This window comes from Corapipo altera, unplaced genomic scaffold (assembly GCF_003945725.1).
Source record: "Corapipo altera isolate COAL_440 unplaced genomic scaffold, ASM394572v1 50, whole genome shotgun sequence".
Taxonomy (NCBI): domain Eukaryota; kingdom Metazoa; phylum Chordata; class Aves; order Passeriformes; family Pipridae; genus Corapipo; species Corapipo altera.
Window position 1 is genome coordinate 2,231,849 of NW_020884889.1, and position 17,152 is coordinate 2,249,000.

General features: G+C 43.9%; 1 protein-coding gene across 1 annotated transcript in view; it reads left to right on the plus strand.

Moving 5' to 3' along the window:
- Nucleotides 1-17,152, plus strand: part of ADAMTS17 (ADAM metallopeptidase with thrombospondin type 1 motif 17) — a 167,563-nt gene that overhangs the window by 87,499 nt on the left and 62,912 nt on the right. Inside the window, exons 11-14 of the mRNA XM_027644623.1 lie at nucleotides 7,507-7,608; nucleotides 8,878-9,023; nucleotides 12,634-12,800; nucleotides 14,493-14,620. Coding sequence (XP_027500424.1) covers nucleotides 7,507-7,608; nucleotides 8,878-9,023; nucleotides 12,634-12,800; nucleotides 14,493-14,620 — 543 coding nt within the window. The remainder of the gene's footprint in view (nucleotides 1-7,506; nucleotides 7,609-8,877; nucleotides 9,024-12,633; nucleotides 12,801-14,492; nucleotides 14,621-17,152) is intronic.

A 17,152-nucleotide genomic window follows, 5' to 3' on the forward strand; every position in this document is an offset into this window, starting at 1 on the left:
TTACCATACTATAGTTTATAGTTTTCCTCATGTAGGTTATTAGAATTCAGACTATTTTCATGTTGCCTGTCTCTGTGAAACCAAAGTGTCCTATTTCACTGCTCCTGTATGTTGCAAAAAGACGTTTTTCTCTTTATTTTCAGTGGAAATACTTTTTGTTTAAGAGAGAGAAAGAACAAGAGAGAAGCAGAGTTCCTGCCTGGGCAGCACAGCCCAGTTTACAATTATTGGAATGCTTCAGAAATTTTTGTACGTGTTTCAGTTTGGAAGGTGGTCAAAACACATTCTGGTGCAGTGGTTTAAAGGAAAATAAAAAGAGAGAGGGGAACCAAAATAAAATTATAAAAATACAACGTGGAAATTTAAGAATATAAACATAATAAACTTTTAACAATAATAGAGAGAGCTTATTAGGAATTAAACACTTGAGCTTGGCAATCTTACACTTCTTACTAAGAGACAAGGGGAGGGAGAATTAGTGTAGCCTTGTGATGTGGCATCTACAGCTAAAGTTTGAACTTAACAAAATTAGCCAAAATACTATTGAGTATCAGCCTGAAAATAGTGTATAACAAGCTTGAAGGGCATTGGCCTTCTGGGAACTTCCCATCTGCAAAACACTTCAAGAGAAAACTCCCATAATCTTCACAACCACATCTGAACAGTGTGTGTACATATCTATATTTATTTTACTGTCCCTTTCTTCTCTTTTCCTACGGCCAAGAAACACAACCCATGATTTCATTCTTCTAATTTCCTTTTTTTTGTTCTTGTTGTTGTTTGGCTTGGTTTTTGTTTTTTGGTTGGTTTTTTTTAATGGACAACTTTGCCTGTTGTTATAAAAAATTCAGTTCTTTGCATCTCCTCCAATCAGGTGTTCAGGCCTGGGGAGTTCACTGGGAACTGTTGGGTGAACGTTGCTCTCAGTGAAGGCAGCACAGGATGGATGTTGCAAAGTCAGAATTTTTAGGCTTTAAAGTTGCAAACACAGCGTTAGAGGGGAGTGATCAGGTTGATGATGAAACCTGCGCAAAGCTCTTGTCCTCCTTCACCATGGGCAGATCTTTATCTGAGCCAAATTACAAAGGAGTGACTCTGTTCCAGTGCCTTGTTCCACGTCTCCACTTCTTCCAGGTTTGACCATGGAAAGACACTTCCATGATTTCTTCAGCTGGTGTAACGTGGACATGTTGTGTTCTCTCACTTAAGATGCTGAAAACTGGGCTCAGCAAAGCTGAGAGTTGTGTGTTGGTGGAGAAGTGGATAAGGCCTCTCTTTTTCTTCTGGAATTTCTGCATGTCTGTGAATGCCATACTCCCCCTGTAGCTGGTGTCAGGGATGCCCTAAAGGCAGGGGGTATTTAGCATAAGCTGTTTTGCCATGCAATTAGTTTGTGATCTCATTAATGCCATCTTTCCAATCTCTTTTGACTCTTAACTTAATTCCAGATGCATAAAAAAATCAAATGCAGCAGATGCTTTGCAAATAAGTACTTTAGACACTGGAGAAGGCTTTTAGTTTGCCACGAGAGCACCAGGAATTGCTAAAACTGGAGACTCTCTTTTACTGTTTCATTGTTTGCTTCCCAAAGTATAGTTTTTTTTTAAAAATTGTTTCTACTCCCTTGTGCTTTCCTGGCAGTTTGGGAGTTTCCCACTGCTTGTCTGGCAGGATCCTTTCATGTTTCTTGAACTCCTGGTGTCCAGCTTCATCACCAGCCCTTCACATCTGCACTTCTGTGCAGTGACCCTGCGAATTGTCACATTTTCTTTCATTCTGATGCCTGTTAAGGAGGTTTAATCATGGCCTATCTTATGTTTTAACTGTAGGTTAGAAAAGCCCTTGGTATCACTGCATATCTGTAAGGGTGTGTTTTGTAGAATGGATATCAAGTCGCTGAGGTCAGAGGATCAAACCCAGTGTGACACCCTCTGTGTTTGCTGGGTTCACATTGTTTTGTTTTCTCTGATACAGAACATTAACAAATCTGGGAAATGAGTATGTTGAATTTTTGTGCTGTTCTGCAAGGGAAGGAGCAGCACAGGAAAGCAGTTATCTCTCAAGGACCATTTCCTTAGAGTTCTTCAACTGTCAAGGGCCATTTCCACAAGAGTTCAAACAATCCTTGGGGTTCTGAACACTTGTGTCTGATGTTGGTGACTTCCCACTCACGCAAGGGTTCATGAAGAGGCTGTTCATTGAGTTACTGGAATCACACTGGTGATAAAACTGATATGAAGGGGAATCAGCTCTAAATTTGTTGGCTCTAAGCAGGCAAGTTGTTGGTCTTGTTCATCTCTAAAGCATAATGTACACGTGAGTTTCTGTAAGTTCTGAAGAAACAGGATGATCATCATGTAGTTAAAATAGGGAAATGTTCTTTAAGAAACCTTTTCTAGGGCGTCTAAGAAAATTATGATTATTATAATAAGAGCTGAGGTGCTTTCTGTCTAGCAGTAAAGAGATTGATTCTTCTTTCTCATTAATGAATAAAATCACACATTATGAATTTGTGGGATTGTTGTCTAGTTTTGTTAAAATGAAACATTAGTGGATATCAACTGCTGCCTGAATATTCTGGTGTAGTGACTCTTCCTCAAACCTTCCCCTGACTTTTGGATCAGGTCTGTAATTTGGACAGATGTTTCCTTTATTGAACCTACCACTTGTTCCTTGGAATATCAGCAAAAGTCAGCAGCTTGGCCACTGATACATGGATCCAAGTTTCTCAGTTATCTTGTCTGGGACAGCATGTGGCTCCTTTTCAAAAGTGCCTTCCAATTTTACAGGATTCCAGTTTGGAGCACTTTTCATCTTGTTTTCAACAGCAAGAAGCTCCATCAAACAAAAGTGTTTGGCTCCCTTGTGATCCCTTGTAGGTTGTGGGTTATTTATGCACCCAAAATTGAAGACAGTGGTGGTGTAGAAGTTGGGGGCATTGTTTTTGTCACCTTGTTGTGTAAAGAATTCCTCCTCAGAAGTGTGCTGTGAGGCTTCAGGAATATTTTCACAGTGTTTTGAACAGGAAAGGGAGAGTAAATTGTGTGTTTATTGGACCTGATAGGTGTTAATTAGGATTCTGTTTATAAGCACATTTTCTCTCAAGGTGAGCAATATGCTGAGCCAAAACCTTGGCAAAATAAAGGAGTCCTGATACTTTATTGGAAGCCTGTTTCTAAGCATGCCTGTGTGTTATGTGGTCTGCTGCTCCTCCTCCTTAAGGATATTTGCCCTTCCTAAGTCCTTATTCATAATCCCCTCATTTTGACAGCAAAATTGGTTTCATGGTGGTTTAATTCTGCTGTTAGAAATAAGAGGTTCCTCTCTCCAGTGGACAACAGGAACAAATTCATCCTCGGGAGCAATAAGTGTTTCTGGTTTTTGCATGAAAACAAGGCAGTGAATGTGTAGGGAATGAAGAAGCTTCTGTAGAGTTGTTCCATGATGGGAAGGACATCTTTATTCATTGGATTCTCTTTCTGCTGTGGAGGTTTGGAAGCTCCCCTTCCTTGTGGGTCAATAACCTGAGGCTTTGAGGTGAGGAAGCATCGTGGGCCTTGTGAGGTCCTGAGGCAGCATCACACAGATTTTGGCAGTAGTGGTGATGCAATAGCTGGGAAAGAGGCAGACTGGAGACTTACTGCCTGTGGGCAAAGAGCTGGCTGGATTAATTCTGGCTTCTGCTCATTTCCAGCTGCAGCACTGAGCTAAGGAACCCAAAATAGATCCTTCCCTAGAGCCGGGTGAGCCCCACACGCTGTGTGTCCGCGCTGGCACATGTGGGATGGAGTCACAGGGAAGGCAAAACAGCCTCTTCAGAAACGGCCTGTCTGGGGAAAAAGTATGGAAAGCTGTGAAAGGTGGGCAGGCCCAGAGCCAGACATGTTCCTGGGAGGATCCCAGGAGTTGTCTCTGGTTTTATCCTGGATTTAGCTGGAGCAGGCAGTGGGAGCCGGTGGCTGTGACACTGAGCAGAGGAACATTTAATCCCTTTCTGTTCCTCATCTTTCCACCTGTAACAGAAGGATAGAACTTCCTTTATCTCCAAGCTCCCAGGAGTCTGTTTAGATTGCAAGTTCTTTGAGGAAGAGAAAACACCTGGCACAGGCAGGCCCCTTTGTCAAATAGATACCATTGTCACCCCTGTAATTGGAAGGTCATTCATCTGCCCAGCAAATCTCTCCCAGCTTGGGAGTTTCCAGATCATGACCTCTCTCAGGACTGGTTTTTAACAGCTGTGCAGACAAGTTTTCTTATCTTCCAGGAGTTTCTGAGAGACCTTTATAAAAATTTCATTTTATTTCAATTTCTAAATTTTATTTTCTCTCTGTATAAAAGGGTTCGGTTGAAAAAGCACTTAATTTTATTTTGAACAAGTAATTTTAAATTTTTGTTGAAATACTACTTTTCAGCAGCCATCTCGCTTTTTTTTTAAAAATTTTATTTTGCTCTTGGAATTATTTCAGACTGGGAGCTGATCCAAAGATGACCTTTCCCCACAGACAGATTCAACAAATCAATATTTTTCCAGTGCAAAATATCTATCATTGGAAAATCCTCACTGGCACTTTTTGAATGCTTTGCAGGCAGAGACCTGCCATCTGAAAGCTGCTTGCCGAGTGTAGAATTAGCAGTAATACAGTCCTTTTGATGGCTTCTTCTGTATCAGTGTAAGCTCTGAACTGCCACTCACATACAACAACTTCCTTTCAAGTCCTGCCATTTCTCCCTTGGATATTTCCCCACAAAGTTGGCTGTTTAACCATTAAAAAGTCACTCACTGCGACTGGTTCCCTGTAGCTCTGTTTAATGGGGAGTTTTGTTTGGGTTTCTATTGTAGCCGAGGAGGACACACGATCTCTTTTGAAATGAGCTATTAACATGATAAAACATCTTGGGAACACACAATAGCAGAGCTGATGGTTTAATCTTTGCTGGGGTATCTGAGAGCTCGATTAAATGCAGGGGACTGCACTAACGAGGGCTGAAGCTTTGTAGTGGTGTGGCACCAGAACACAGAGCTTTTTCTGTAACTGTTTCCTGAAATATGCTTTGCATTTAGGATTCTGAATCAAACATAGGGATGCTATAAAAATCCAATGTTTTCCATACCTCGAAGATGGGAAGTTTCAGAAAGGTTGGTATTGCTGAAAGAGATGATTCCTTTTTTCCTCTATAATTCTGTGTGTGTGTATATATATATAAGCACAGACACACATATATATTTATATATACACAATTACACACATGTATGTGAATATTTGCACCCTCTGTATCCGTAGTCTGGGCCCAGTCCTGGAGTTCTGTAGGTACAGACACACTTTTTGGGGTAGTCTCTGCCCCTTGCATCCCCACACCATGGCTCATACCTGGGAAATGTCAGCTGGCTTTATCACCTTCCACGTTTTCTTGGGCTCTGGAGGAGTTCTGCATGCTAACTAAAACTGTACAGAAAACTGCTTCGTTTTTATGACTTTTGTTTCCATCACCACCCCCTTCCTCCTCCCAGTTGTACATCAAAGAGGGGAATTTAGCCCTAATTTACACGCAGTTTATGATCCAGGGACTCGAAGCTGAAGCTTAACAAACACTGGCCTTGCCTAATGCACAGCTCTTCAGCAATGGTGCTCATGTGTGTCTAGGACAACTTCTTTTGGGATGTAGGGAATTCCATTACATCTTCAGCCAGGGTGTCTTTCTGAGAGAAAACAGAAGCAGAGGGTTTCCTTCTGGGGGCAGGGTTTTTGTCTGGGTCATTCAAGAAATCAGGGTGGAGTGTTTCTCCTCACATTCTGCTCTGATGCTTTGTGATTTTGTGAAAGAGAGGAACTGAAGCTTGGAAAAGTGGAAATACTGGCTGCCTGCATCCTTGATCTCCAAAGCTTCCCACCATTTTACACACCAATATTCCCCAGCCACAGTTTGGGAGGAGACCTTGCTGGTGGTGCTTTCACACTGTGGTTTGTTGCCCAGATTAGTGTTCTTTCCGTAGAACTTTTGGGCAGTAATTGATGTACTTTTGGATTTTAGTCCTCTCCAGAAGGCAGGGTTCTCCAGAATCTGAGAGTTTTGGTGTGAAACAGAGGATTTCTCAGTAAGCTCTGAAATCTCTGCCTTGTCAATGTTTCTGCCTTGCTGTACCTATCCATAAAACTGTGTGATGTCCTTATGGCTAATTGGTGCTTAAGTGCTTTCGGAGCTGTGGGTAAACCACTAATTAGTCACACTCATTTAGTCAAAATTACTAAAGCCTGATATTTTCCAGTATGCTCTATTAGTTCGGGGAAAATGTCTTAGAAATTCACTGATTCAGGCTTCCCTGGTGTATTTGCTGGTTTTTGTTTGTGTGACGATGACTTTCTGTGTTGTGGTTAATACAGATGTCACTGAATTGTGCCGTCTGCTTCCAGATTTTGGGTTTAAATAGTGCAAAATCCTCTTTCCAGAAAGAAATGTGGAAATAAATCAGGATGCAGATACTGCTGGGATAACTGTTTTGTTTCAGTATGTTCTACATCATCACTGGGACTGGGATTTATCTCGTCTGCACCCTCTCTTGTACTGATCTATTTTATATAGACATGATCAGTTTTATATAGACATACCAACATGCCTGTACACAAAACACACACATGCCCCCACAGTCTCTTACATTACATTGGGAAAGAACCATAAGGTTGAAGTGTGTTGACTCAACTATTTAATGAGGTGCAATAAATCTTGACAAGACCAGCTGGCACTGGAGTCAGGCTTCTCATCTTTTTACCATTACATTGAAATGTGAACAATAGTGGAAAGAAATGTAACTCTTCTTTTTCTTTTTATTTTTTTTCTTTTTTTTTTTTTAATATTCAGCTATGTAGCACTGTACTGAAATCATCCACTTCCATGGAATGCAAAGCACGGTGGATGCTGTGGAAAATGTTAACGATGCAAAGGCCCCTTTTGCTGGTTCTTTTTCTCAAATTCTGAGAACGTGTTGATCTGGCAGATCACAGAGCTGTGGTCAGCACTGACATCCCTGCACACACACTGGCTCCTCCTCTGCTGCTCAGCACACCATGACATCCTTTCCTCTTTTTCCTTGCCCCTTCCCCCAAGGTGCAGCACCACCCAGGTGCAGCAGGACTGGCTGTGTTACTTGAGTATCTTCTTTAACAAATAGGACTAATTAAGCATCTTTGACACCTAAGCACTTGGCGTGGTTCCAAGGCACCCAACTTGGCCTTTTTTAAGGAACCAGATTTATTCTTGTGAAAAGAAATCTGTTTGAAAAGCACACTTCTTGTTTTGGGGGGGTTCCTGTTAGTAGCATCCATCAAAGTCTTTCATGTTTCCAGCCTCACCACTTAATGCCAGTCGAGCCTTAAAAAATAATTGCCCCCAAACCAACTGGATGCCTCTGGATTCACTTGAGAAAGTCTGCCTGAGCTTTGAAGTGTATCCCATAATGATAGCTGACATCTCCAGAAAGAATAACTGCCCCTCCTTGCTTTGTGATTGCAGCATTTGATGTGTGCTGGGCTCTGGTGCCTGGTGGAAGGAGATACCTCCTGTAAAACCAAGTTGGACCCCCCTCTGGATGGCACCGAGTGTGGCGCAGACAAGGTAATCAAACTGCTCAGCAGCACTTCTTGCTTTCCAGCATTGGGAATAATGTTTCCAAGATGTGCTGGATTTACCATAAACCTGTATTTTCGACTGATTCCGTTACAGAAACTGCTCAATTAACAGCTGGATTGGGTTAAGTCTTCCTGATTTTTTATTTAAGTGTATTTCAGTAGCTTCTGGAGGCTTCAGTGGTGAAGTTGTTGTGGTCAGGGCACTCCACAAACTGCAGGAGAAGCCCAGGGCTCGCTGCTGAGGGCACTCCCTGCTGTCACCTCTGCCCAGTGCTGCTGGTGGGGTTTCCTCAGTGAGGTGTTTTTCAGTGTGAGCTGAGCTAGTTGTGTTCTGGGCTGTATTTGAGGTAGAAAGTGTGCAGAGCATTTGGGGAGTGGAGGAAGATGGGGAAAGAAAAAGAGGCTACTTAAAAACTTTATAGTTTCTAATAGTAGCTCAAAATGTTTGAGCTCAAATTCAGTGATGTTCCATTATTTCAGAGGTATAATTTGCTGTATATATTTTGAAACTTGACTGGTTTGGTAACTACCATCCACCACTTAACTGGTTTTGGACTCTAATATTTTTTGCATATTATATGGGTGGGGAGGTAAGAAGGGGTAACATTAAAAAGCCTTTTGCTGAAATCAAAGGTTAAAGAACTTTGCTTGCAAATAAACAATGAAAAGAAAAGCTGGGTTCTGGAAAGTATGACAAGGAAACTGAGACAAAAGGTTTTTAGATCTGAGTTTTTGTAACTACAGGAGTCCTGGTGACTCTCTTAGCAGTGTCACATCCTGGACAGGCCAAGTTTGCTGCTTGGTCAGGAGCCAGCCACCTATTAGAATCAAAGAGGTTTGGGGCTCTAGCCAAGTTAGGTCCAAAATACTTCAATTATTTTGTACATCCTGGGAATAGTGCTGATGAAGGCATTGCTTTAGGGTATAATTTCTTGGACTAGGTTTCTATGAATAGTGGGGCTTTAAGTCTTAGCACTTAGGTAATAATCTCCTTTATAAAGCAAGGGGCTCAATTCTGTGATTATTTTTTTTAATGACAGAACTGCCTTCAGGGGTTTGTTGAGAGTGACACTTAAATTTCTGCGTTTCACCTCCTCCCTTTATCCTTCTCCCACCTCCCTCTCGCCTTGAACCTCTAGAAACTTAAACACGGGCTTGTCGTAACCCCTCAGACACCCTTTGAAGTCCACCTGAGCAGGAATGTTTGCAGGCTCGGGGCTCCCTTGCAGCCTGTGCTAACACAGTTCCATTGCAGTGGTGCCGAGCTGGGGAGTGTGTCAGTAAAACCCCCATCCCTGAGCACGTGGATGGGGACTGGAGCGTGTGGAGCCAGTGGAGCATGTGCAGCCGGACCTGCGGCACCGGAGTGCGCTTCCGGCAGAGGAAATGCGACAACCCCCCGTAAGTCTGCACTTCATCAGGGTTCTTCTCACGTGTAGCTCTTGGACAGCCCTTGCTGCAGGAGTGCAGGGAGGGAACAGGCAGCAGAGCTGTGCAAAGGCCGGGATTTCTCCTTCGCCAGCAGCAAAACCCAGGTCAGAGTCCTGGAGCTGCTTGGAGTGAAGTGGGTTTTGTGGAAGCGGCTTGAAGAGTCACCACTGGAAGTGGCCCCGTTGCAGTGTTTCAAACATAGATCAAATTGAATTGAAAACATGTAGTTTGGCAGAAAAAGTGGTGCTGTGTTTGCTCTCCAGCACTGCAGTGAATGGGGGGGGGGCTGATCTGGATCTACAGAGCAAACTGAGCCGATGTCTTGAGAGGTCAGCTTTGCAGGGAGTGCTGGCCCTGGGCTTGGGAAGCAGAAGAGTGGCTGACACTGGTCATCTCAGTGTCCCAGAGCTGTGTTTGTAAAGCACCTTGAGTTATTCTGTGTGTCAGGAAGTGCTGCATAAGAAAAGGAAGTGCTGCATACACACAGAGTGCCATGGGTGCTGTTTAGCTCTTGAACAGTGACTACAAATAATCCTGTACTCTCTGCTTGGCTTTCTTCTAATTCAGGAGAAAATGTAAGTGTTGTTATCTCCTATGTGTTGTCCTTCATCCCCCAGGTCAGCTGAGGCCCATCTGGAAGTCTCTTTCTCATATGGGAGGCCTGAACAGGTTACCATGGTGCCATTTAACTGCCCATCCTGTTTGTGTGCATTATAACTTCTCCCAGTCTTGGGAGCAGCCCTCCAAGTGCTGTACCTCTCATTTTATTCAGATTTTAAGTTTTTCTCCACAGAAAAATCACAGGAAGCTTTGCTTTTTAAATTGGGGCTGAAATTTTGGCTCACAACACTGTCCCTTTGAAGGCATGCCTGGATGATGGATAGGCTCACACTGGCTGCTGTTGACCTGTATTCATGTGAAAGGGATATTTTTGTTTATTCCTCTCCTTATATAACACTGAGCTGCAGTTGAATGTCTGTAATGTCCAGGTTTGATTTTTACCAGCTGATTTTCCTGAACAAGGATCTGAACTGGTTCCTTTGCTGTCAGCTACAGTGCTGACCAAACCTTAATCCATTCATCATTGTTCCTTCAATCACAGGAAATGCTCCCTCCAGCACTGCACACTGATTTTAAAATTCTCTTGCTCATATACATTCTTGGCTGGGGATACACACGTGATCTTTTGCTTCAGATTCCTGGCATCAGCCCACTCCTGCAGCTGGTTTATTCACTGTCCAAAAACACTGGCTAAGGGATTTATCTTTTATTTTATATATATTTGGTCTTGGGATATTTTTTTTTTAACAGGAATCTTTACTCCTGCCAGCTGACTCTTAAGCCTGTGGGACTATCAATATTTTTCAACCAGTTGCTTCACTGTTTGATTTGGTTTTTCCTCTCAGTAATTTCTTTGAGCATTTACATGCATTGCCTCCACATGGTTGTAAGGAGTGTGTCATGAGCCAGTGTGCACGTGCAGCCTTTGGAGTTGTGCTGCCTCTTGCTCTTGTCGGGGCTTTGGACTCTTGCTGTGCAAGGGGGATTGAAGAGAAAACCACTGGCTTAAAGAGAACATCTAAATGAGGTCTCCACGCCTTCTTCAGTCCCCTCTTGTTGTGTAAAAGGGTGACAACAGTATAAATGGGCTTTGATTTCTTCAGTTCCATTAGCGGGTGGATTCTCTTGGCATAAATATGGTGGAAGGTGGCTGTGAAGTTGTCTACCAGGAGATCTCACACAGTCACTGTTTGAAGCGTGAGCCAAGGTGGGCTGGAATTACTCTGTGTATTGGAAATCCCAGGCAGTGCTTGAGCTCACAATTCTTCTAGTTTGGGAGAAATTACATTGGGAGAGTCAGCTCATTTTACTCCTTAATTAGAAAGGGAAGATGGACTGGGCTGCTGAAGGGCAGAGCAGAGGAGCACTGGACAAAAGGCCTGGAGTTCCTGCAGCTCCCACTGTCTGGGAATGGTGGGTGCTCCATAAGTGCCTCTCCTGATGGATTTAGCTGCTATTTTAGTATTGCCAGTGACCATATTGCCAACAGTGAGAGCTGCTTGATTCCAGTCTGCACTGGCAAACTCACGGGAAGTCCCTCATGAATTACTGACATCTGAAGATAAAAACCAAAGCAGCTGCTGATGTAAATAGTTGTCCTGCTGTGTCTCCTGCTCCATGGCCATCCGCTTGATCCTCTGCTTTTGAGAGGGTGCTCTGTTACTCTTTGGGTGTTCTGACTGCTCCCTTCTGTTGTTGTTGTTTTCCCTGTGCCTGTACCCACAAACATGCACAGTCACCTGCATCCAGTGGCTCCATCTCCTCTGCTGTAGCCGGAGGGATGGTGCCGAAACCAAAGTCTGTGTGTCTGGTGTGTTCATGTGAGTGCAGGGTCCGTGTGGAAAGGAGCCTTTGTTGTGCTCCCAGGCATCAGGACACAGTGTCTGTCCTACAGTCTGAGGCACAGACAATCCTCCCAGAAGGTTCTTCAGCACTCCCAGCACAGCTTCTGCCTCACACGTGTCCGTGGCAGAGGGAGGTGTCAGCAGAGCAAGTAGGCGATGTCCAGGCTGTGCTGGTGACTCTCTGTGATGTTCCAGTGTCACTGGAGATCAGCATTTCCATTAAAAAACACCCCAAACACTCGTTCTGGGATTAATGGAGCTACTGTAAAAATTTGATCTAGGCTGGGATTTGGCATTAAGCTTTTCTGTGAAGAATCACACATTTCTGTTGCACCAAATGCTGGATTCATCCAGTCCAGCATAGGTAGGAAATCAAATTACAGTCCTGTGGCCAGTGGTACATGAACAGGGCAACTCCTGCTACGACCACTGACACAAATAAATGATGTACAATGAGGGCCTTGCTTTCCAATTAGCTGAGTGATATAACCTGATGTTCATTGCTCTTCAGGGAGGGAGGGGGGAGAAGCTTTTGGAATGAACTACCTTACTGCTAAAAACTGGAATTTGGCTGGAGTTGCTTTTTATAGCCATCTGTTAAAGAAAAGTAAGAACATGACCTTATCCATCTTCACTGATTACAGCTGGGGAGAGATAGGTATGTGACAAATTCAGGAGAGTGTCAGCAAGTAGCTAAAGAAATTATCTGTTAGGATGGCTGAGTCTTTTTTGTTTGTTTGTTTGTGTATTGTTTTATTTTGCAAAGAAAATGCAGGCTATTGTTGAGAGTTTGAGTTTTCCTTCTTCTCTGGGGATTCATAAATAAGAACAAATAGGTTTTGCAGGTGCTTAATCCCGATGTTGGAGTAGTTGCCTTTCCTGCATGTTTAGAAAACAAATGTGTAAGATGGAGTGGTTTTCATGGGTGGAGATTATCTGCTGCACAGATTTTTTTCTGGGTGCCCTGTTTACAGTGCAGGTTGTAGCTGCTTCTGTGTTATCTTAATTTCAAACTGCTGAAGACAACCTTAGGGGACACGTACTGAGCAGACTTGGTTAAGAGTGTCTGAGGCAGAGGCAAAGCAATTGGTGGGAGGAGAAAGGTGAAATATTCTGGGTTGCTGCCTCTGCCTTGGGTGTTTGGTGCTGACCCTGGTTTGTCTTTCCTGCCATAGCCCAGGGCCAGGTGGGAAGAACTGCCGTGGAGCCAGCGTGGAGCACACGGTGTGTGAGAACTTACCCTGCCCCAAAGGTGTGCCAAGCTTCAGGGACCAGCAGTGCCAGGCCCATGAGAGGTACACCAACAAGAAGAAAAGCCTCCTGACAGCTGTCATCGTTGATGGTGAGGTTTTTTCATCTTCCTCTGGAATTCTTTGCTGTTCTTTCACTGCAGCTTCTTGATTTCGTCTGTAGGGCTCCCATTTGTTGGTGAGAAGGTTAGAAAATGTCCCCCTAAGCTGCAGCTGAAAGACTTAAGTACCATGAGTTGTTCTCGGTGCTGCCCTGCTGTTCTTTGAGCCTTAACAGAACATACAGAGCTGTCAGTTCTTTGCTCCTCTTTCTGTAATGCTGGGAGAGAAATGCCTTAACTTGATTCCCAGTCTGAACAGGCAGGTATTTGGGCATTCAAACATTAGAAAGTTCAAGTTAGTTTGGAACTGAAAAAAGATGGGTTCCCTTGGACATTTTTGATATGTGTCAATTTTGGGCCTGTCAGCATGATTGCCTGTCCTACCTACATTCCTTTAATGCTTCCCTGTGCTGGATCTTGCTGTTCATCTGCTATTCAACCAGATTTTGGTGGATATGAAGTAATGTCCTTTCTGGAAGAGTAAACATCTTTCCCTGCACTCTGCTGAAAAGCACACGAGGCTGGTCTCACTTGGTCATCCCAAAGACATCCTTGCACAGGGGAGGGTGGTGTTGGAACTGACACCAGAAGACCAGACACTGGATGAGCCCTTCCCTGTGCCAGCACTGACAGATGAGCTCTGATGCCAGGACAAGAGCACAGGCAGCATTTCAGTTCCCACAGCAGACCCTCCAAGAGCACAATTCCTTCGGGCTGATTTTGCTTGTTGTTCCCCTCTACCCCACTTCCTAAATAGTTTTGCTGGATGAATGCACAGTACAGAGCTACTTCCTGGACTCATTTCAGTCACAGAAAACTCTCCCAGTTTTTTCCAGGGGTGAGTTGTTTCATTCCTTTCTCCATTTTCAGTCAGGAACTATGGGCTGCTGAGGGTCTGTAGATTCTTCCTTGGATGAAGTCCATGAGTAGCAGAATCAGCTCCAGAGGAAAAACATTATATTGCCTAAATATCTGTTACTTAAACATATGGCAGAGGCAGTCAGCAAACCCTGACACTGCTGAATGCTGCCAGTTAATAATACAAATGTTTGAAAAGGCTTTTTTACTTAACTCCTTCTCTAGCTAAACATAATAGTAGCTTTTCCAAAGTGATGTCTAAATAGCTAATGATTGTCATTAGCATGGGTGAAAGATAAAACTTTTCTCTACTGATGTATTTCCAATCATTTGGGGGTTCTTTCTCTAGCTGTTCTAGCAGCATAGTTTGCTGCCAGGAATGTTTGTAGGGCCACAAATACCAGTTTAAGAAAATAGTAAGTAATATAAATGCAAGAATGCTTCAAATGTGGGTATAAAGGTGTTCCTGCTGGCACACTGATGCAAGAAATTGGTCTATCAGGAGGAGAAAGGGACTGGAGAACTTATTCTTCTAAAATCAGTGGCTGTAGCCTGAGACACACACACAGTCACTTGATCATTCTTCTCAGACTGTTGAAAGTGTATTGACTAAATGGTTTTCTGTACCTTAAAAGCCCAATCTGATCAGTGTAACCCTTTGAATATTGATATTTTGAAGTGGGGAAATGCCAGGCCTGAATTGACAGGCTGATGTTCCTTCGAAGATGAGATACCCAAAGCCATTCATGTAGAGAATGCATCCCCATTGCCTCAAACACTTGTCTGTGCTGTTCCTAAAGGCAGATGTTGTGTTTCTTTTCCCAGATAAGCCATGTGAGCTGTTCTGCTCTCCCCTGGGGAAGGATTCTCCCGTGCTGGTGACAGACAGAGTCCTGGATGGGACTCCCTGTGGGCCCTACGAGACCGACCTCTGTGTACATGGCAAGTGCCAGGTGGAGTAACCTTCTCTTGTTTTATTTCTAGTGTCAGGTACAGCCTGGGCAGCCTCTCTGTGGGTGGCTGAGGGGCTGTCTGTGAGGGGAGAGCACAACCCTGTTTTATCAGACCCACTACAAGTGCTCCACAGCCCTGTGTCTTGGGCTAAGAATTAAAATGCCCCAGTTATGATATTATTACTGAACAGCTGGGAATGTTCAGTGATCACATTTGCTTGCGTGTAGTCATCAAATGGCTTGGGTGGGAAGGGACTTCTGTGAGGGGAGCAGATGGGAGTGGAAATCTTGGCCTGCTTAACTGCTCCTTTTTGGCTATTAGAGGAATCACTGAAAAAAACACTGGAGCTGCAAACTGGATTACAAATTGTCACTACCCTGTTACATGTGGTAGGTTGCCAGAATCGTGATGCTTTTCAGGTCCACCTGGTTCCTGCCTGGAAACACTGAGGAAGCTTTTCAATACCAGTTGCCCCTTGTTTCCTGCAGCTGCTTGAGCCAGTAGCTTCCCCTGTGTGATTTTTGTTGACTGTTATTCTGTGATGCCAAAGTGAGTTACTGCAGGGGCCCATCAAAGCTGTTCAAAAGACCTGTTGCCCTTGCAGTAGTAAAAAGGGTCCCTTTCTCGCACAAAATTAGATTTTAAGCTCCCCCCTAGAGAATACAGGTTTGAAGAGCAGATCCTGTGGCCCTGAGCACAGACAAAGCCAGGGTTTTTTGCCTCTCACTTGGGTCACATAAAAAGCAAACCAGAGAGAATGTAGGGGAGGTTTCCTTCTGCTGTCCTGCAAATGGGACAATCAGTGTCCCCTTAGTTGTCCTTGGATGGACTGGCCAAACCCTGAACATGCTTTTTCCTTCTACCACTGGTCAGACAAGTCAAGGATGGAAATGAAGAGGATTCTTCAGAGTCTTCAGATTTGGTTCTCTTTTCCTTAGAGTGAAGGTGTGATGGCCTGTAACCATTGCAATGATTATTTCTTTCTCAGTTACATACAGAACCAAAATTAGGTGTGGGAGATCTTTGTAATAAAACTCTCCTGTTTTGCTGGGCAGTGAGACTGTAACACAGCACACTGAATGCTTAGGGAGGGCATCTCTTAGAGCTGGTGTTACAGGTCCCTTGAAAATTTAATGGAGTTGTTAGACTCATACTAACTGGAGATTTAAGGTTTGGACAAGGAAAGGGAGAGAAGAAAATGTTTATTTAAAGATCATAATTGACAGGAAGTCATTCATGGGTGTTCCTAGTGATGTGTTGCAGTTGGGTTCAAGTCATTTGTCACAGACACTGTGACAGGGCAGACACTTGGTGGGTTTTTTCTCTCCTAATCATGTAACACGTGTTCAAAGTTTGCTGCACACACAAGAGTGATGTGAAAGACAGTTCACTTGGCTGCTGCAACCCTGTCAGTGCTGGATTATTCCTGGCAGTTCTGCTTCTAAGTTCCTCCTCATCTAGATTTGTATCCTGTGGTAGGAGTTCCTCTTTGTACAGGGCACACCAAATCTGGCATTATTCTGATTTCTGTGAACAGGGACTGAGAGCCACTGAGTTTATTGCTTTGAGCCTTCCAGGCAGGGAGATGGGTGAGCACAATTCACCTGAGTGTAAGAGAGGCTTTGGAGGCATAAAGCAGCTTTACTTATAGCAAAGCAGCTTTACTTATAGCAATGTAGAGAAGTGAAAAATCTTTGGGTTGAATTCTGCACTGCTGCAGGAGACACTTCCCACTGTTTCCTGTCAAATGCTGCTGAAGAGACATTTTTAATTCAGTCTTTCTAATTTGAACAGCAAGAGTCTGGGAGCCAATACAAGTTTGATTCTTTATAGTTCAAAGTGCTTTGCATAGAGCCAGGTTCATGGGGCATCCCAAGTTACTTAATTTTTCCCTGTTTTCAGCTGTATCTGAAAAAAACCTGAAAACAACCCATTAATAACCTTTTATAGTTGGGCCAGCTGTGCACCTCCAGCTGTGTGCCACTGACCATTCCTCTGGGCTGGCCAGCTTTACTGCTCCAGCAGTTCAGAGCAGCCACAAATAAAAATAAATCAGACATTATGGCAGTGTATGTTTGCTTCTTGCAGGGAGGAGCAGTAGCTCCCTCCAGATGAATTCCTTGATGAGCTCAGAGCCTTGGAGGTACCTCACGAGAAGCAAATTGCACCCTGAGTCGGGGGCAACTGCCTGGGACTGTGCAGGGAGGTGCTGACAGCTCAGAACAGTCAGTCCATTTGCATCTGGCTGAGAAAGAATGCAGAATGATCAGCTGAAGCTGAGCAGATCTGAAAGCCTTGGGAACTCATTTATAACACTCCTCTGCCTTCCATGCAGTGCAGTGCTGAGATTTGCCATATGTGCCTGTGCACCCCACTTGCCACAGATCCCCGTCTCACCAGCTGCCTGTTAAACCAATTGAATTGACATATTCATTTAATTACTCTTCTCCTTATTTCTTTACCCAGCACAGACAAAGCCTGGCAACAAGCATTGCAGGGGGCCTGGAGAAGAGAATAAGTGCTGAAATCAG